Source organism: Hyperolius riggenbachi, chromosome 1, assembly GCF_040937935.1.
Source record: "Hyperolius riggenbachi isolate aHypRig1 chromosome 1, aHypRig1.pri, whole genome shotgun sequence".
Classification (NCBI taxonomy): Eukaryota; Metazoa; Chordata; class Amphibia; order Anura; family Hyperoliidae; genus Hyperolius; species Hyperolius riggenbachi.
Genome location: NC_090646.1, coordinates 414,004,153 through 414,026,556, shown reverse-complemented (window position 1 = coordinate 414,026,556; position 22,404 = coordinate 414,004,153). Strand labels below are relative to the sequence as shown.

At 45.3% G+C, this 22,404-nt stretch overlaps 1 protein-coding gene across 2 annotated transcripts in view; it reads right to left on the bottom strand.

Moving 5' to 3' along the window:
- ENTREP1 (endosomal transmembrane epsin interactor 1) overlaps nt 1-22,404 on the bottom strand; it is a 110,106-nt gene that overhangs the window by 54,036 nt on the left and 33,666 nt on the right. The window contains exons 3-4 of one of the 2 annotated variants that reach the window (XM_068236198.1): nt 19,904-20,014; nt 6,975-7,103 (exon numbers count right to left, since the gene is read on the bottom strand). In XM_068236198.1, coding sequence (XP_068092299.1) covers nt 6,975-7,103; nt 19,904-20,014 — 240 coding nt within the window. The remainder of the gene's footprint in view (nt 1-6,974; nt 7,104-19,903; nt 20,015-22,404) is intronic. The other variant, XM_068236208.1, reaches the window with a different exon arrangement.

Genomic DNA, 22,404 nt, shown 5'->3' with positions numbered 1-22,404 from the left:
ACTAGTATAAGCCGACCCCCAACTTTTACCTAAAAATTCTGTGATAAAAGATTGACTTGAGTATAAGCCGAAATGAGGAAATTAAGCAGTAGGAGAGGTACAGGTGGAATTTCAATGGGAATTTTAATAAAAAGCGGTGTGTTTCCTGTAATAGTGACACTGCACCCCAAACTGCATACTGTCCCCTCACTGCCAACACACTGCTTCTTCTGAATCCCAAACAGCCCCCACACAGCTTCTTCTGCACTAAAACTGTCTGCCACTGTTGCGCCTTCTATACTTCCTCTCCCCCTTGCACTCTTCACTGCTCCTCCTGTAACCCCCACGACAATTACTGCCATTTACACTGCCCCAGTCAGTGCCACATCTGCACCCAACACTCCTTCTCATGCACCTGACATTGCCATTATGCGGCTGCAGATTTGCAAACTGTATCACAGCCAATCACCATCTCACTCCTGGAAACTGTGCAGCCTCTACACATATGCAGTCTGCTTTACAGACACACAATAATTAAATGTACGGTAAACCCCTTATTCATGCTTTCTTTCCCCCATGGATGTGTCTCACATCTGAGTCTGCTGCCCACCTTCACTGACCCTGACAGCGGAGCCATCAGTGGGGCTGGGGGAAGCTGGTAACCAATCTTGGCTGGCATGTGTGGGGTAGTAAAAGATGAGAATAAAGTCTGGTGCACTTGTGGGATTTGTCCCCTGTGCCCAGCAAGAGCGGGGCATAGTTTCCTATCCGTGGCTGTGGATTTGCACACAGTGATGGCATTGTCACCCGTCCCCTCTCTATCCCCACCCGAGCGGCATGGTACGGTATTTACCTTTGCTGATGCATGTGTCTGCTACACAGCACCTACCGAGTGTCCCGCATAGCATATGGAGTGCGTAGCCTGATTCTTATCCTCTCTAATCCATGCCGCCCGGAATCGTCCCTCTGGTCAGCTGGAGTCACATCTCTATGACTCTTGCAGTGATGCCACTATAGGGTGTCATAGCAAATGAGACTCCTGACCAGTGAAAGAGCATTCCCGGCAGCGTGGATTGGAGAGTGTAAGAATCGGGCACCGTGCCGCTCTGATGGGGGTGCAGAGGGGACGGGGAACAAAGTCCTCACTCTGTGTGTAAATCTACGGACACAGATAGGGAGCTATGCCAGTCTGTGCAGCTTGGGTGGGGAGGGGGACAAAGCCATTAGTTTGTGTGTAAATCTGCGGCCATGGATTGCTAAATATGCACCGCTCTGGTGGGGTGGGGGACGGAGCAGTAGTGGCTGGAGTATAAGCCGAGCCCCCCACTTTTGGGCCACTTTTTTGAAAGCACAAATTCGGCTTACAATCGAGTACCGGTATATATGGTAAGTCACAAAACAGTAGTAAAATATAAGACTTGTGACAACACAAAGTTATACAAGTTTAAAATAAAAGGTAAACAGGAGCATGACAAAAAAAATATAACAATACTTTATTCTACAGAACAATAACCTTTATTAGACTTTCAAGTCTGCGGTGTCAGCACCGTCTATTATATGAAGACAACTACAAAATTCCTGGAACGTTAAAAACGCAAATCAGCTTCCTTATCAAAGATTACTGGAAGGTCACTGTATCCCTGACAAGGCTAATGCATGCTACAATAAGAACCTGATCTCCGCGCCAGAAATCCTGAAACAATGCCACAGAGAAAATCAGCTGACTTTATGTCTGTGCATGAAATCAATTGCCTGTGTGTGTGTGTGTACGAGTGCCCATTAATGTTTTAGAATCTTGTTTCACAGTCTCAGTTTTATAACTGATAAAATGACCCTGCCACTGTAAGAAGCTCTAGTTTGTTGGCCTTAATGTGACTGAAAAGTGCCGATCTACTTCTCCATCGCAGGCCAATGGTGCCAGAAACTGTATAGCGTAGAAAATGGGTCGATGGAATCCACACATGCAGGATAGGAAAAAGTCCAGCTTTTATTGAGGCAATGACAGGACAAGATAAAATGGCTAACATGCCCAACTATGATTAAGGACGGACTGATTGAAACATGTTAGCGGTTTTATCTATCCTGTTGTTGCCTCAATAAAAGTTGGACGTTTTCCCTATCAAGTATGTGTGTGGATTCAATCATCCCAATTTATTGGCCTTAAAGGACCACTGTGGCGAAAATCTTAAGAAGTGCATTTCTCCCAGAGTAAAGTGAGCCAGCCATACATTACTTTTCTCCTATGTTGCTGTCACTTACAGTAAACAGTAGTAATCTGACAGAGCTGAAAGCTTTTGGACCAGCCCATCTCCTCATGGGGGATATTCAGGGATTTTTTTTTATTTTCAAAAGCATTTTGTGAATGGCAGTTGCTCCGTCCAACTGCCAAAAAAGTGTGCAGTGAGCAGGGAGGCTGGCCAGCATCTTTGTATAAATCTTTTTTTCAGCGAGTGTCTTTATAAAGAATAAAGGCCATGCTGAGAATCTCTTATGAAAAGATGGACTAGCCCAAAACCTGTTTGTAATGTCAGATTTGTACTTCTTACTGTACGTGACAGCAACAGAGGAGAAAAGTAATGTATGGCTCATTTTACTCTGGAAGAAACATACTTCTTATTTGTATGTGTTTATAAATATTTAACATTTTAAGATTTTCAACACAGTGGTCCTTTAATGCCTATCTGCACTAATTTTTCCCCTTCTTTTCCCCTCCCCGACACCTTTCACTAAACGGGGCTCTCACCCACCAAAATACTCCTTTAAGGGAACCTGAAGCGAGTAAAATTATTTAAAATAAACACATGATGTACCTGCAAATGAATATTACATACTAACCTCACTGTCTGTATTTTCTTCTTACTGTGATCCCTTCCAGTTCTGACCGAACTGCACCACAAATGTGCAGGCTGGCCCAAATGTCTCCACTGCCCAGCGTAAGTAGCCAGATGTACACCCCAGTATTCGGCATACGCTATTAGCAGTTAAGGCCTTTCCTAGCCAACACGTACGGGGTACGTGCTTGGAGGCAGGGAAGAGGTTAAATACCCCTCCCAGTATAAATAGAATATGAAAATACCCCAAAAGGCAAAGGCCTGCGCTCCACAGCACGTAGATTACATATATACAGTATATAACACCAATGTCACCAATAAAGATAGAGGATCCGCAAACTTCACCAGAACACATATATTCTCCAATAACGATCCAATTCAAATCAGAGGCCGCGATCACTATCCTTGCTTCCGGATAAGGATATAGGATTTCCCTGTAAAAGATCTATATATAGTGCAATATTGCTTAAAGAGGAACTCCAGTGAAAATAATTTAATATAAAAAAGTGCTTAATTTTTACAATAATTATGTATACATGATTTAGTCAGAGTTTGCTCATTGTAAAATCTTTCCTCTCCCAGATTCACATTCTGACATGTATTACATGGTGACATTGTTACTGTGGGCAGATTATGTAGCTGTTCTGGCTTTAACAGACAGCTATAAACAGCCATTTCCTGTGTGTGTCATTGTTACATTGTGGCAGTTTGCCCAGAGTACCGTACGGTACCAGAGCCTCTTGTGGGAGGGGTTTCAGCACAAAATCAGTCATACAGCGCCCCCTGATGGTCTGTTTGTGAAAATCATTATATTTTTCATGTAAAAGTGGGTATCAGCTACTGATTGGGATAAAGTTCAATTCTTGGTCGGAGTTTCTCTTTAAGTTGAACCACCCAGTGATTCACTCCAAAGAGTTAGTGCAGAGAGAGACCTCCACCCGGAACACTAAGGAAAAAGGTGGGGTTTTAGATACCCCCTTAGTGAGTCACACTCACTAGATCCTTTCTTGTATGTTAAGCATATCAGCCCTCCAACCTGGGCAACGCCACTTAAAAACAACCTTCAAATACAAAAAGCGGGACTCGCACAGCATATGTAACGATTGTGGAACTTTCTCCGTGATCAGCGCACAACGCGTGCGCTGACACGGCAGAAATCCTCCACAAGCGTATATTTGCAGGCACCCAGCAAAAGGTGCTACGCACCCGTAGAGGGAAAATTCCTGTCGGCAGATGGCGCTGGGGAGTGTAGAGGAACCAATCCTCTGTACCTCCACAAATGCCAGACAGGAATTGTACGAAGCGCAGAACGCAATCGCAAGAGAGGCGATTGCGAATGAGACGAGCAAAGAGACAGGTTGTATGTGTGTGCGCCAACCTAGTCGCCACCCCGCGACAGTGCACACACAACAGCAGATATGAAACAGGAACGCGATCGCGAGAGGTGCGATCGCCAGACGTGACACAAGGCAGATCAGAACAGAATACGAGGTTAGCAAAGGCACAGCAAATAATACACTGAGCAGATGCGGAAAATAACAAACGCTAGCTAACCGCGAACACCGCACTCATTCGCAACAGTGCACGCGGTTATGCGCGGTCTCCACGTGAGAAGCACAATAGAGACAAGCATGCCTAACTAACCATCAACAGACAAACATGAAACAGAGGACGCGAACGCTTGCTTAACGGTTACCTCATCGAGCCTCCAGCAAGCGTCCGTAGCAGACAAGACAGACACACGAAAACAGGGACAAGCGAGAGATAGGATCCACAGCACTAGCGAAAGTGGCTAGCGCGATCCAGGAAGACAGAACAGAAGGATCCACAGCATTAGCGCGAAGCGAGTGCGATCCAGGTACAGAGTAGCAGAATAGAAGGATCCACAGCACTAGCGAAAAGTGGCTAGCGCGATCCCATGAGACAGAACAGAAGGATCCACAGCGCTAGCGAAAAGTGGCTAGCGCGATCCCAGGAGACAGAACAGAAGGATCCACAGCGCTAGCGAAAAGTGGCTAGCGCGATCCCAGGAGACAGAACAGAAGGATCCACAGCGCTAGCGAAAAGTGGCTAGCGCGATCCCAGGAGACAGAACAGAAGAGATAGCTGGTAGCAACCGCGGCACCAGCTATACTCCAAGAACAGAGATCAGAACCATTTCCTGTCGACCACCGCTGGGACAGGACAACAGCAACAGAACAAACAAACAGATAAACTATCCTAACTGCACTTAGGGAATCTGCCTAGCACAGTTTCCAGGAATTACTCTAAGCTGATCTTCAAACAAAGAGCATGGCTGACACTCTCCAGAGTGTTTCACAGGAAGACTCCTTATGACCAGCCAAGCATTGTGGGAAAGACATAGTACTTATAGTACACGCCTCCAATGAATGTGGCCAGGCAATTTGCATGACAACGTATGCAAATTCCTCTGCAAGCACAAGCTGCAAAACTGACAGAAGCTCTTCTTTCCAGAGTCCTGCAGCATGCAAACCTACACAATGGTCAAAAAGCTGAGCAAATCATCACAGCATAGAATCCTCTCACATTTATTGCTAAAATCTGCGTAAAAAAATCTGCGTACCAGATATAAGAATCACAAGTGCTTATCTGCTGGTGTCAGCACCGCCGCGGTCGGATCCCGCTGCATGCCACAGTCCCCACTTGGCCTACTTCCTCCGTCCGTCCCGCGTGACTCCTAGGATCTGGTGAGTGTGACTCACTAAGGGGGTGTCTGAACCACCCCCCCCCCCTTTTTCCTTAGTGTTCCGGGTGGAGGTCTCTCTCTGCACTAACTCTGTGGAGTGAATCACTGGGTGGTTCAACTTAAGCAATATTGCACTATATATAGATCTTTTACAGGGAAATCCTATATCCTTATCTGGAAGCAAGGATAGTGATCGCAGCCTCTGATTTGAATTGGATATAAATAGAATATGCCACCCTCCCCATACAGGTATAGATAAACCGCAGTTGCTTGCTTAAAACTAAATTATCAAAAATACCTTATTTTATAAGGCAAAGTTATATTCAGCATTGCTTTTTAGAAAAAGGGCTATTCGGTTTCTTTTAGCCCCTTATAATTCTATAGTGATTCTGGGACACCATGAGCTCTCTGGGCATTCTGTATGCAGAAGCGGTGACTAAAATACTGACTTTCTGGTATGCTAACACACTATTAAGACAGAATGAAGGCCCTTTTCCACTAGCAAGCACAATGGCTAAATGCTAGCGATTGCGATAGTCACAAATTTTTTACGCGATTGCATATGCAATACATTACATTTCAAAATCGTGGTAAAAATCGTTCCGAGGCACGATCGCGCTTTTGTAAAAATCTAATCGCAGTACTGGAAAATATCTATCGCAATTCCTATGTTACTTTGCAAACCCTGGTGATTTAAAAATTGCTAGCAATTTGCGATTTTGTGATTCAGCATTGCAAACGCTCATAGTTGAAAAGGGCCCTGAGAATATAAATAATGTAAAGAAGCAAAGTGGTGGACCGGAGATCAGTTTCCTGGGTTAAGTGTGTTCCACAGACTCCATTGTAGGTATGATCCTATCCCTTCTGGATGGAGCCAGTGTGACCATATAACACCAAATGTATGAAGTACTGTACAATAGATGCCAGACTACATTTCCCATTAATGCTGTACTACATTCCAATTACTCCTATGGACTTTACGATTGTTCTAAACACATTTATTTGCCTGGCATTTTTACAACCTTGTGTGTAAACAAGTGCTAATACTTTAATTATTAGATTGATAAATAACCAGGGCTGTTGAGTCGTTACTAAAATCATCCGACTCCAGCTCCGACTCCTAAGTTTATGAAACCACCGACTCTGACTCCAACTCTAGGTACCCAAAATCACTCTGACTCCAACTCCTTAGTCTAATACTTACAAGAGCGGTGGAGTTGGTAGAAAAATCACCTGACTCAGACTCCTCAGGTTATGAGACCACTGACTCCAACTCCGACTCTAGGTACCCAAAATTGCTCCGACTCTCCGACTCCACTGCCCTGCCTGTGAATAACACCATGCAAAGGGAGATACACAAAACTAAAACATTAAAACAAACAAAGCACTAATCTGCTATATTTTCTTTGCACATTTGAATATCTTGACTTATTTTCTGTTTGTTAGGACATTGGTACCTTTAGTAAGAGATGAACAGCATTGCAGGAATGGATCAAGACAAGCTTCAGAACATTTCCATTTTCAGGGCACTTGTTAGCATGAGATTCTTCACAACAAACGCACATCCTGCTTTCTGCTGATCCTACCTGAAAAGACATATGTAAGTAAGCCAAGGCCTCCCTTTGCCAAAAAGGGCTCAGTATCCAATCAAATCCATACTTAGTGGATGCTAAAATCACATACACTCTTAAAGATAACCTGAAGTGAGAGGGATATGGAGGCTGACTTATTTATGTTCTATTCAACAACACACACCTGAAACAAGCAAGCAGCTAATCCAGTCAGATTTCAGTCAGAGCAACTGATCTGAATGCTTGTTCAGGGTGTATAGCTAAAAGTATTAGCAGCACAGCCAGGCAATCTGCATTGTTTAAAAGAATAATAAATGTTAGCCTCCATATGCCCAAATCAATCTTTTCTTATCACTTTGGGTGACAATTTACTCATGATCCAAGTGCAGACTTCCTGCTGGTCTCTTTTATAAACAGCATCTTCTATGGAGAAAGAAGGGGAAGTAGTAGGAATCTCACTACTCTACTACGGAACTACAATAGCAGTCTGCTAAGAATTACATAAGGAACACCTGTACGCATGCTAGATTGTCACCAGAAATTGTCACAAGTGATTATTTAAAGCAACATAAATCTAGTTGTGTGTACATAGCTTCAGAAATGTGCCATTATCTGCATCCTGATGTAACAAACATGTTTACAATAGTATATTAAAGGGGACCAGAGACGAAGCACCCTTGTGTATTTTACCATATATATCAGTAAGAACATTAGATAAAACACTTAAAATGCGCTCTGTTTCATCCTCATTGCTAAAAGTGTCTGTTATCAGCTGTGATAAGAATCCCGGACTCAGCATTCAGTCTGGCTTTGCAGGGAATAATTATATCAGCGCTGCGTAATATGTTGGCGCTTTATAAATACAATAAATAAATAAATAAAATAAATAGCTGAGTCATTATAGCAGAGCCACAAGGGGGCAGGCTTAGGCTTGAAAAGACACGAGGGAAGACAGACTCAGCTATAATCATTCCGTAGCAAAGCTAGACTAAAGCAGGCCATACACTGGCTTGATTCGCGGCCGTTTCGACAGCAGATTCGATCCTGGGATCGAATCTGCTGCCAATCGTTCGCGGTAAACACAGCCGCCGATCCGATTTCCTCCCGAAATCGGATCGGTCCGTCGATCGCGCCGTGCGGGAAATTACCTTCGATCGCCCGCGGGTAAAGTGCGCGTCGCTAGCGGCGGCCGATCCGATCAAGTATACATTACCTGAGGCTGGCTCCCGGGCGTCTTCTCCGCGCTGCATGGCTCTGTTCCGGCTTCATCCATCCCGGCGCTTCCTGTGTCACTGCAGTGACCAGGAAGTTCAAATAGAGGGCGCTCTATTTAAACTTCCTGGTCACGGAGTAACACAGGAAGCGCCGGGATGGAGCCGGAACAGAGCCGTGCAATGCAGAGAAGATGCCCGGGAGCCAGCATCAGGTAATGTATACGGGGGGGGGGGGGGGGGGGACAGGCGGCAGGAGCAGCTCAGCAGATGGTGAATCGGTTTCAGGCTGAAATCGATTCACAATCTGTTTGCAGTAAAGGCAGCCATACGATCCCTCTCTGATCAGATTCGATCAGATAGGGATCTGTCAGCTGGTCGATCTAATGGCACATCGACCAGTGTATGGCCACCTTAAGTGCTCAATCGGGGATTCTTATCAGAGGTGATAACAGTCAGATTAAACAGAGAACAATGAAACAAAGAGCAGATTAGGTGTTTACTGTCATGTTTCCACTGATTTATAAGGTAAAATACAAGAGGGTGCTTCATCTCTGGTTCTCTTTAATAGTATATTCAACTATTACTATTACTAAATAGAAGCCACATCTGACTTATGATGAATCATACGGAGTAACAAATATGAATGATTTGGCATAAATATCTGAGAACATGTATAAGATATTACGGTACCGTATATACTCGCATATAGGCCGAATTTTTCAGCACAAAAAATGTGCTGAAAAGTTACCCCTTCGGCCTATATGCGGGTCATCTGCCTGTGTATGTTATGGGGGTGTGCAGACTGACCTGCAGAGATGATAAGAATGTAGCGGTGATGCTTGTGCGGGCTTCAACATGCTTCCTGGATGTTCGGAGGTGCGGGCCAGCTGATTGGATTACTGCCGGTGCTGCGGGCTGTGCAGGGGAGCTGATCGGCGGGTGCCTGTACTGTGGAGATGCATTGCCGAAAGGGACCGCCGAGTGCAACAACTGATGTGCGTTAGGATCTCATGTTTAGGTCTCGGCAGGCGCGATCAGAGGTCCGGGGGAGAGCAAAGCAGGAGGGATGGATGGCCAGTAACACAGCTCCGCTCTTCCGTGCACATACGGTAATCTCGCGCTTCCTGTGAAGCGCGAGATTATGTGCACGGAAGAGCGGAGCTGTGTTACTGGCCATCCATCCCTCCTGCTTTGCTCTCCCCCGGACCTCTGATCGCGCCTGCCGAGACCTAAACATGAGATCCTAACGCACATCAGTTGTTGCACTCGGCGGTCCCTTTCGGCAATGCATCTCCACACATACGGTAATCTCGCGCTTCCTGTGAAGCGCGAGATTATGTGCACGGAAGAGCGGAGCTGTGTTACTGGCCATCCATCCCTCCTGCTTTGCTCTCCCCCGGACCTCTGATCGCGCCTGCCGAGACCTAAACATGAGATCCTAACGCACATCAGTTGTTGCACTCGGCGGTCCCTTTCGGCAATGCATCTCCACAGTACAGGCACCCGCCGATCAGCTCCCCTGCACAGCCCGCAGCACCGGCAGTAATCCAATCAGCTGGCCCACACCTCCGAACATCCAGGAAGCATGCTGAAGCCCGCACAAGCATCACCGCTACATTCCGATCATCTCTGCAGGTCAGTCAGCACAACTCCTGCATATCAGCTGTTGGACACCCCTTCACCCATCCACAGTAAAGGCACCCATTTAGCTGGCTCCACTGTGTGCTATCCAATGCACAACCCGCAAGCCCTGCTTGGCACCAGTGGAGACTGGTTGTTCTGACTCCAACCAGATCAAGCACAGCGTGCAGACTGAATTGGGTGTTCTGAATGCACTCCACCTAAACTAGCTGCCTGCTTGTTATAGCTAAGTGACTGTACTGACATTAAATGATCACCATGATAACCAGGCATTTTTCTTTAAGCATGAGGTCAGTAATGTAGCTTTCAGCTCTGCCTGTTGATTGTGTGGTGGGAGTTCTGTGTGCAGAGTGCAGACACAAGGCACATGGCTTTATATAATTACCAGTACATTTAGTAAAGATTACCAGTTAAATGGTGCTGACTGCTGCATCTGTTTCATACAGATGTGATCTCTGCAATAATCACCATATGAAATGCAACAACCACCCCAGTGTTGTCCTGTCCTCGGCTTATATGCGAGTCAATCATTTTTTCCTGAATTCTGAGGTAAATGTTAGGGGGTCGGCTTATATGCGAGTCGGCTTATATGCGAGTATATACGGTACTTTCTGAACATTTCATTCATCTCATTTCCAAACAACTGTCTGATCACTCAAAAACGGAATAGTGTATGGCTGACATTAGCCAGCGAAAAGTCCCAGCTTATCACTCCTTATTCCTCATTGTTTACATTTATCTCATGACAGAACAAAAGTGGCTTTAATTTCCAAATAAGCTATTCAAAACGGCTGAAGAAACATCTGTCTATTTGGTCTGCTGTCTTATTAACAAAGGCTTATTCTAGCGACCATGTGTTTTAAGGAAGGAAACCAAAAAATGATAATATATATAATTTCATATGAATTATCACGTATCAAGAACTAATTGACGGATCTGACGTCATGCTGCTGGGTAAAGGGCAGTTAGTAGGTGACATTGCCAAAGGTGATTAGCCGAGGTGCCAAGAAATAAGATGCTTCCTGATATAAATGTATCTAAGCCATTAAAACTGAATTTAGTTAACAACATGTATAACAAAGTGTTAGTAGATACAATAAAAAACAGAATGTGGTTTTAGCTGAAAGTCCTTTTAACTGGTTGTGGAATGTGTGTGTAAATGTACTAAATGAATTCTTCCTGTGTGTGGAGAATTTGGTTGACTGGAAAAGCCATCACAATAGAATACATCTTCACAGGATGCCGATAAGTCTAATATTTACGTTATGAGTGGCTGAGTACGGAAACCATGTGCAGTTCACATTGTTAACTGCTAATTCATACTGATGCTTTTAAGTGAAAATCTACTGCAAATCTAATGTTAATGCATATTTTTAACAGCTGAAACCCATATAGGATTTCTTCTCAGCTGATATGCTTCCTTTGTAATGTGTGTTATGCTCTTGTGACGCAAGTCCAGCTATGCATTATTTAGTCTTTGATCTGTCTGTCACTACAATTACTATAATTCAATGATACCCTACTTATTAAACATTAAAAAAATAAAAAATAACCACTGCCTACTTTCCTCCAATAATCTAGTAATATCCTCCTCACATATAAGCTACCTCCATGCCTTTACATGAGCGCATAGCCTTCATCATCCCTTTACATGAGCGCATAGCCTTCATCATCCCTTTACATGAGCGCATAGCCTTCATCATCCCTTTACATGAGCGCATAGCCTTCATCATCCCTTTACATGAGCGCATAGCCTTCATCATCCCTTTGCATGAGCGCATAGCCTTCATCATCCCTTTACATGAGCGCATAGCCTTCATCATCCCTTTACATGAGCGCATAGCCTTCATCATCCCTTTACATGAGCGCATAGCCTTCATCATCCCTTTACATGAGCGCATAGCCTTCATCATCCCTTTACATGAGCGCATAGCCTTCATCATCCCTTTACATGAGCGCATAGCCTTCATCATCCCTTTGCATGAGCGCATAGCCTTCATCTTCCCTATACATGAACACATAGCCTTCATCATCCTTTTACACAAGCGCATAGCTTTCATCATCCTTTTACATGAGTGCATAGCCTCCATCATCCTTTTACGAGTGCGTAGCCTTCATCATGCCTTTACATGAACACGTAGCCTTCATCATCAATTTACATAAGCGCGTAGCCTTCATCATGCCTTTAGATGAGCACATAGCCATCATCCCTTTACATGAGCGCATAGCCTTCATCACCCATTTACATGAGTGCATAGCCATCATCCCTTTACATGAGCGCATAGCCTTTGCCATGCCTTTACATGAGCGCATAGCCATCATCCCTTTACATGAGCGCATAGCCTTTATCCTGCCTTTATATGAGCACATAGCCATCATCCCTTTACATGAGCGCATAGCCTTCATCACCCCTTTACATGAGCGCATAGCCATCATCCTGCCTTTACATGAGCGCATAGCCTTTACCATGCCTTTACATAAGCGTGTAGCCTTCATCACGCCTTTACATGAGCACATAGCCATCATCCCTTTACATGAGCGCATAGCCTTCATCACCCATTTACATGAGTGCATAGCCATCATCCCTTTACATGAGCGCATAGCCTTCACCATGCCTTTACATGAGTGCATAGCCATCATCCCTTTACATGAGCGCATAGCCTTCACCATGCCTTTACATGAGTGCATAGCCATTATCCCTTTACATGAGCGCATAGCCTTCATCATGCCTTTACATTGTAACGATTGTGGAATTCTCTCAGTGATCAGAGCACAAGACGTGCGCTGACACTGCGGAAATCCTCCACAAGCGTACAATTTGCGGGAACCCAGCAAAAGGTGCAATGCACCTGTAGAGGGCAAATTCCTGTCGACAGTTATAGCTGTGGAGTGCAGAGGAACAGCTCCTCTGCCCTACCACACACGCCAGACAGGAATTGCACGAAGGGACGGAATGCAATCGCAAGAGAGGCGATTGAGAATGAGCACAGAGACAGATTGTATGTGTGTGCACCAAACTAGTCGCCAACCCGCGACGGTGCACACACCACAGCGGATATGAAGTAGGAACGCGATCGCGAGAGGTGCGATCGCCAGACGTGACACAAGGTTACAGCAAGGCAGAGCACGAGAGTAGCAAAGGCACAGCAAATCATACAATGAGGAGATACGGAAAATAACAAACGCTAGCTAAACGCAAACACCGCACTCATTCGCAACAGTGCACGCGTTTATGCGCGGTCTCCGCGTGATAAGCACAATAGAGACAAACACGCCTAACTAACCACCGACAGACAAACATGAAACAGAGGATGCGAGCGCTTGCTTAACGGTTACCTCACCGAGCCTCCAGCAAGCGTTCGTAGCAGACAAGACAGATACACGAAAGCAGGAATAAACGAGAGATAGGATCCACAGCACTAGCGCAAGGCGAGTGCGATCCAGGCAGACAGAACAGAAGGATCCACAGCACTAGCGCAAGATGCTAGTGCGATCCAAGTACAGAGTAGCAGAACAGAAGGATCCACAGCACTAGCGCAAGGCGAGTGTGATCCAGGCAGACAGAACAGAAGGATCCACAGCACTAGCGCAAGATGCTAGTGCGATCCAAGTACAGAGTAGCAGAACAGAAGGATCCACAGCACTAGCGCAAGATGCTAGTGCGATCCAAGTACAGAGTAGCAAAACAGAAGGATCCACAGCACTAGCGCAAGAGGCTGGTGCGATCCAGGGACACAGATCAGAAGGGGCTACCAGTAACAACCGCTGTTCCGGATAGCACCCAGACACACAGAACGATTTCCTGTCGACCACCGCTGGGACAGGACAATCGCAACAGACAAACAAAACAGATAAGCAATCCTAACTGCACTAGGGAAACCTGCCAAGTGCAGTTCCAGGGATTACTCTAGGCCAGGGCTGCCCAATAGGTCGATCGCGATCTACCGGTAGATCGCGACCGCCTACTTGGTAGATCGCGGCCTCTTGGCCGCGTCTCATTAAATTTTGCGGCCAGCAGCATGTTTAGCTGCCGGCCAATAAGAATGCAGGGGAGAAGACGCGGCGAGCAGAGAGGGAGGAGAGAGGCGGCGCGGCCGCCACGTCATGGCTGGGGGCGGCGCCGGGCAGCCTGCAACGTGCGTGCTTGTAACATGCCTGGCGCCGCCCCCAGCCATGACGTAGCGGCTGCGCCACCTCTCTCCTCCCTCTCTCCTCGCCGCGTCTTGCCATCTTCTCCCCGACGACATTCTTATTGGCCAGCGGACTGCCTGCCGGAGGTCCCAGGAGTCCAGAGGACCCTGGCCAACGCTGCAGGTACATAGACCTGGCTAAGCTACACTGGGGGCTCCTATACTTGGCTAAGCTACACTGGGGGCACCAATACCTGGCTAAGCTACACTGAGGGCCCCTATACTTGGCTAAGCTCCACCTAGGGCACCAATACCTGGCTAACCTACACTGGGGGCACCAATACCTGGCTACGCTACACTGAGAGTACCAATACCTGACTAAGCTATACTGGGGACACCTATACCTGGCTAAGCTACACTGAGGGCACCAATACCTGGCTAAGCTACACTGGGGGCACCAATACCTGGCTAAGCTACACTGGGGGCACCAATACCTGGCTAAGCTACACTGAGGGCACCAATACCTGGCTAAGCTACACTGAGGGCACCAATACCTGGCTAAGCTACACTGGGGGCACCTATACCTGGCTAAGCTACACTGGGGGCACCAATACCTGGTTAAGCTACACTGAGGGCTCCTATACCTGGCTCAGCTACACTGAGGGCTCCTATACTTGGCTAAGCTACACTGAGGGCCCATATACCTGGCTAAGCTACACTGAGGGCTCCTATACCTGGCTAAGCTACACTGAGGGCCCCTATACCTGGCTAAGCTACACTGAGGGCCCCTATACCTGGCTAAGCTACACTGAGGGCCCCTATACCTGGCTAAGCTACACTGAGGGCTCCTATACTTGGCTAAGCTACACTGAGGGCCCCTATACCTGGCTAACCTACACTAGGGGCCCATATACATGGCTAAGCTACACTGAGGGCCCCTATACCTGGCTAAGCTACACTGGGGGGCCCTATACCTGGCTAAGCTACACTGGGGGGCCCTATACCTGGCTAAGCTACACTGGGGGGCCCTATACCTGGCTAACCTACACTGGGGGGCCCAAATGCCAGGCTAACCTACACTGGGGGCCCATATGCCTGGCTAACCTACACTGGGGGCCCATATGCCTGGCTAACCTATACTGAGGGCCCATATACCTGGCTAACCTACACTGAGGGCCCATATACCTGGCTAACCTACACTGAGGGCCCATATACCTGGCTAACCTATACTGAGGGCCCATATACCTGGCTAACCTACACTGAGGGCACGTAACCTATGCTGCAGGCACATACATCCGGCTAACCTACGTCGGGGGGGGGGGGGGCGTGCTTAGCATTTGGGACGTTGGTAGATCTCCTGGCCTCGGCAAATTTTAAAGTAGCTCGCGAGCCGAAAAAGTGTGGGCACCCCTGCTCTAGGCTAATCTTCAACAAAGAGCAAGGCTGACACTCCAGGCGAGTGTTACACAGGATCTAACTCTTATGACCAGCCACTTACTGTGGGAAACATAGCTCTTTATAGAGCAAGCCCACAAAGGATGTGGCTAAGCAATCTGCATGACAAACATATGCAAATTCCTCAGCAGCAAGCTGCAATACTGACAAAAGGTCTCTCTTCCAGAGACCTGCAGAATGCAGACCTGAACAGTGGTCAAAAGGCTGCCTGCCTGCGCAGGCAGCCCAGCGGATCCTCACATACATGAGTGCATAGCCTTCACCATGCCTTTACATGAGCGCATAGCCTTCATCATCCCTTTACATGAGTGCATAGCCATCATCCCTTTACATGAGCGCATAGCCTTCACCATGCCTTTACATGAGTGCATAGCCTTCATCTTCCCTCTACATGAGCACCTAGCTTTCATCATCAGTTTACATGAGTGCATAACCTTCATCATCCTTTTACATGAATGCATAGCCTTCATCATCCTTTTACACGAGCGCATAGCTTTCATCATCCTTTTACATGAGTGCATAGCCTTCATCATCCTTTTACACAAGCGCATAGCTTTCATCATCCTTTTACATGAGTGCATAGCCTTCATCATCCTTTTACATGAGTGCATAGCCTTCATCATGCCTTTACATGAGCGCGTAGCCTTCATCATGCCTTTACATGAGCGCATAGCCATCATCCCTTTACATGAGCGCATAGCCTTCGCTATGCCTTTACACGAGTGCATAGCTATCATTCCTTTACATGAGCACCTAGCCTTCATCATCCCTTTACATGAGCGCATAGCCTTCATCCTGCCTTTACATAGGTGCATAGCCATTATCCCTTTACATGAGCGCATAGCCTTCATCCTGCCTTTACATGAGTGCATAGCCATCATCCCTTTACATGAGCGCATAGCCTTCACCATGCCTTCACATGAGTGCATAGCCTTCATCCTGCCTTTACATAGGTGCATAGCCATCATCCCTTTACATGAGCGCATAGCCTTCATCCTGCCTTTACATGAGTGCATAGCCATCATCCCTTTACATGAGCACATAGCCTTCATCATCCCTTTACATGAGTGCATAGCCATCATCCCTTTACATGAGCGCATAGCCTTCATCCTGCCTTTACATGAGTGCATAGCCATCATCCCTTTACATGAGCACATAGCCTTCACCATGCCTTTACATGAGTGCATAGCCTTTATCTTCCCTTTATATGAGTGCATAGCCTTCATCTTCCCTTTACATGAGTGCATAGCCCTCATCATCCCTTTACATGAGTGCATAGCCTTCATCATCCCTTTACATGAGTGCATAGCCTTCATCATCCCTTTACATGAGTGCATAGCCTTCATCATCCCTTTACATGAGTGCATAGCCTTCATCATCCCTTTACATGAGTGCATAGCCTTCATCTACCCTTTACACAAATGCATACATTTCATCATCCCTTTACATGAGTGCATAGCCTTCATCATCCCTTTACATGAGTGCATAGCCTTCATCATCCCTTTACATGAGTGCATAGCCTTCATCATCCCTTTACATGAGTGCATAGCCTTCATCATCCCTTTACATGAGTGCATAGCCTTCATCATTCCTTTACATGAGTGCATAGCCTTCATCATCCCTTTACATGAGTGCATAGCCTTCATCTACCCCAGGGGTCTGCAACCTTTAAGACATAAAGAGCCACTTGGACCAGTTTCCGAAAAGAGAAAAAAACTGGGAGCCGCAAAACCATTATAAAACAAATCTAACACTGCCCCCTTACACCCCCATATGCACAAATCGTTAGCAGATATGACCCCCATATGCACAAATCGTTAGCAGATCTGACCCCCATATGCACAAATCATTAGCAGTTATGACCCCCATAAGCACAAATCGTTAGCAGATATGACCCCCATATGCACAATCCTTCAGCAGATCTGACCCCCATATGCACAATCCTTCAGCAGATCTGACCCCCATATGCACAATCCTTCAGCAGATCTGACCCCCATATGCACAATCCTTCAGCAGATCTGAAAAGAAAAACCCATTTACTCACCTAGTCAGAAGACCTCCTGTCACGATCTCCTCCTGTCCTGACCGGTCCCGACCTTGTGGCGCACAACTCCCACGATCCTCTTCCTACGTCACGTCCTGCCTGCATTACACTGCAGGGCTACGGGAAAATGGCCGCCCGAAGCCCTGCACTGCACTGGTCCGGTGGCCTCTCTGATAGGCTGCCGGCCAGCGACAGCACACGTCACACGCGCGCCGCAGCCATTAACACCGGAGCCGTGGCGAAGGTGAAAAAGAGCCGCATGCGGCTCCGGAGCCGCGGGTTGCCTACCCCTGATCTACCCTTTACACAAATGCATACATTTCATCATCCCTTTACATGAGTGCATAGTCTTCATCTTACCTTTTATATGAGTGCATAAGCTTCATCTTTCCTTTACATAAGTGCACATAGCCTTTGTCATCCCTTTACATGAGTGCATTAGTCACAAATTAGCATTTAACAATTACACTGTTACAACAATAAACATATTAGAGAGTTTAAAAAATATTTGCAATGCAGAAGTACAGCTGAATCAACGTACTGTATAACAAAAAAAACTTATTTTTGGATATCAATATTTGTCCTCTGCTGAAGCACTATGACACTGAAATCCGCTGACCAGTATCACTGCAGAAAAGTCTATTGCCTTTACTGGGAAGAGTCAATCATTGTTTTTATTGAGCCGTCTGTTAAAAGAAAAACTATTGCAAAAAAATTCAAAATATAAAATACACACAGTACATATAAAATGTACATTTTTTCCAGAGTACAACGCACTATAAATTACTTTTTTTCTTTGTCACTGTCACTTACAGTAGGTAGGGAACATCCGACTAGTCAATCTCCTCATGGTGGATTCACAGGTATTTCTTTATTTACAAAAGCACTTACTGAATGGCACTTGCTCAGTCCGACTGCCAAAATAGTGTGGGGCAAGCCAGTTGGTCGGTCAGCATCTATTTATATGATATATATCCCATGAAAAGATGGACTTGTCCAAAATTTGTCAAATTTTTACAACCTATTGTTATTGGCAGCAACACAGAAAAAAAGCAATTTCTAGTGCATTTCATTCTGGGAGAAACATACCTTTTATATGTATTTTACACTTTTTTAATGTTTTGCAATAGTGGTCCTTTAACTTACTCTGCTAAGAGGGACTGAAAAAGATGCCAATGCTATTGGCACAGCATTTGCAAGCCAGACCAGTCAGGCAGAAAGGACATGGAAAAACAGTCAAGTGTGTGCAGGCAGATTATTATGTGACGAGGCAGAATATTGATTGTGTTCCGAGGTTCAGAAATATTTCAGCTTTATGTTTTTTTTGTTTGTTTGTTTGTTTTTTGCCAAGGGTGCTTATTTATCAGAGCAGTTTTCTTTGGCTGATGCCCATTCCTGAACTCCAGGTATGTACAGGTTAGAAATATTTAGATGCTACTGTTATTTATGCACATTAGATCTGCAAACAAATTGTGAGCAAATCTGCATGAGATCATGAGATCAGAAAGATGTGCAATGCATGGGCCCTCTCTAGTACAGATAGTAGACATTCAATGGCCAAAACAGTAGTATGTGATTTTTGTCAGTTTAGAGACTGCACAGACTCCCCTTTTTCCCACATTTGTCAAAGCATGGGTAAAATACGGTCAGCTATGATATGATTGCTTTGTCCAATGTGCTGCACGGAGTCTCCTGTTTCTCCTACCCATAGTGCAATACATTATGGACTGAAAAATAATATCATTTATTTATAAAACTCTCATATTATGCAGCATTGTACAGTAAAAAACACATCACAGAATTATGTGTGATTTGTAATGTTTGCAATCACTTACTGGGTGAAAGTCAACTGACCATTGTGACTATTAAAGTGATGAGATAAACCATTGTATCAATCCTCCTACTCCTTAAAAATGTCTTTTTTTTAGATCTCCTGTGATTTTTTTTTTTCTGTTTCAACATTTACAAAATTAATTTCATGTTTTATTGTCTTTTTTTCAATGGTGGTCTATTAGGCGTCCCAGAGCTAAAATACATTAACTATTGACCTTTTTTTTAATCTATTCCCTGCCCTCACAAGCTGTTCTCTGCAAAGAAAAGTTGCATTCCTAAAGGGTAACTCTTTCAGACAGTGAAAGAAAACAAAAAAACACAGCCTAGTTATTAGTATGTTTGACACTGTACATTATCTCATCATGTCACATGTGTACTTAGGTACACTTTAAGTGCTTTAAGTATTCTTAAATATAGAATTCAGCGCTGCGTAATATGTTGACGCTTTATAAATACAATAAATAAATAAATAGAATGAGATTAAAAAAAATCACTTACCAGCTGGCAACTGGGGACACTGGACACAAACTGGGCACCTTGACATCCTAAGATGAAGCCAGCCAAGTTCAAAAGAACACACACCACAGACAGCATTACAAACAGGTTGACCTTATACAAGAAAAAGGGAGAATAAACTGTCACTTTAGCACTTTCAGGAAGGTGTAGTGGAACAGTTCTCATTAGGTGAAAACTATAGACAGTACAGTTAGCACATCCTGTCACACTTCAGCTAGACAATCTCTCATCCTGGGAGACCAATCTATTACAGATGTAAACGTTTTACTTTCTGTCCAACACCATGTTAATGATTCATGCCCAGACCACACCTAAAGGAAACCTGAAGTGGGAGGGATATAGAGGCTGACATATTTATTTACTTTTAAACAATACACATTGCCTGGCTGTCCTGCTGATTCTCTGCCTCTAATACTTTTAGCCACAGACCCTGAACAAGCATGCAGATCAGGTGCTCTGACTAAACTGGATTAGCTGCATGCCTGTTTCATGTATGGTATTCAGACACTACAGTAGCCAGCCACCAGGCAACTGGTATTGTTTAAAAGGGAATAAATATGGCAGCTTCCACATTCCTCTCACTTCAGGTTCCCTTTAATACTGTACTAAAAAAGTAAGAAGTTGTCATCAGTTCTCCTGTGCTGTAAGCTGTCAAAAATGCAAAACATGTTACGACGGACACCAACAGATACAAAAACTTACAGTACATCGATGAACACAGTGAATCTGTTAAAATAGTACAGTGGTCTGTTGAGACCACCATGCACATTGGCAATCCCACATAGTGTGAACCGGTGAGATCACTGTACAGTCATGGTATATACCGTATTTTTTGGAATATAATATGCAATTTTTCTTCCCTAAAACTGAAGAAGCTATATTACCTGATTCTGCCGCCGTGCTCATCTCTCCCTCACTCCGGTCCTGCTCCTACACAAGCTCCGGTTCTCCTGCAGCTGCTGCCAATATCGCACACACTGCGTCCACCTGCCGCTATACAGGTCCAAGTCCTCCGCTCTGCATGGCCACTGTACTTCCGCATTAGTGGTTACTGTAACCATCAGCAGCGAAAGTCATGCATGCCCCCAGCACGTATGCACCACTGGTGGTTACAGTAATAATCACTAATGCGGAAGTATGATGCCCATGCGGAGCGGAGGACCCAGACCTGTATTGCGCCAGGCAGCCTCAGTGTACGTGATATCGGCAGCAGCTGCAGGAGATGAGGAGCTTGTGTAGAAGCAGGACTGGAGTGAGAGGGAGATGAGCATGGCAGCAGGATCAGGTAATATCTGAAGTACTGAGATGTAGTATAGTGTGTAGATGTAGTGTAGCTTAGCTGGTAGGGCAGCAGGGGTTACTGTAGTGTGAGGTAGTGCAGTGCAGTATAGTGTAGTGCAGTGGGGCAGCAGGGATTGATGTAGTGTAGCTGGGGAAGCGTAGCTTAGATAAGAGTAGCCCCTGCACTATAGATGCGTCAGGTTAAAATAGACATGCAAAAATCTATTGTGTGCACAGTTGAAAGCTCAAGAAACCCCAAAACTGAAGTTGTTATATTCTGAAAGCGTAACTGTTGTTTAGTGTAAATTATAAGTATTATTTTGTCACTTTAGCACAAATTTATGTTTTATAGCTGTGCTTGTGTTGCCATTGTGATTTTATGCTGGGAATACACGATGTGTTTCTGCCGCTCGATTCTCCGCTCGATCGTTTTTGCCACTCAATTCTCTTATCTTCCGCTATTCATACTTCTATGAGAAATCGAGCGGCGAAACAATTGAATGGGAGATCGGACATGTCAGAAATTATATATCGAACCATCTATCTGCGGCAGAAACGAAACGTGTATTCCCAGCATAAGAGATGGCATAACTGACCCGCTGCTTTTTAATCTTATCTTGTGAGTTACAGCAGATCTCTGACGGAGGACAAACTGCACACAGACACCATGCTTTTGGTTTCTCTCAGGAACACACACACGGTTCTGTTTTTTTTCTTTTCTCTACTCTCTGAGAAAACTTTATTTAACACTTCCTGGTTAACAGACAACATTGTCACATGACTCTAGATCAGTGGATAAGCTGTATAAGGGCATATGAATGATCACATATCTTGCCTGGAGCTTTACACCCATCCATACAAATGAGATTCCCTTGCACAAGATAGCATCCTTTTAAAAAATCCCACTCCCTGTTAAATACCAGCTTACAGCAGACTGTGTTGACATCATGACGGACACTAGCCCCTACCTAACTATTGGGCATGTAACTGCATATGGATGAGTGGGGCAGTGCACTGTCCAACTAAGGAAACAAATGTTCTAACTATTTACATGGGCTACCCTTGTCACTGCCTCTCTCACCGCCTTTAGCCAGCACCTTCAGCTCAAACCACCACCCCCACCACCCTAATTACACCTCCACCACACCCCTAGTCACTGATATAAGAAAGAAGTCAGAAGCACAAGATGAAGTTTTAAAATT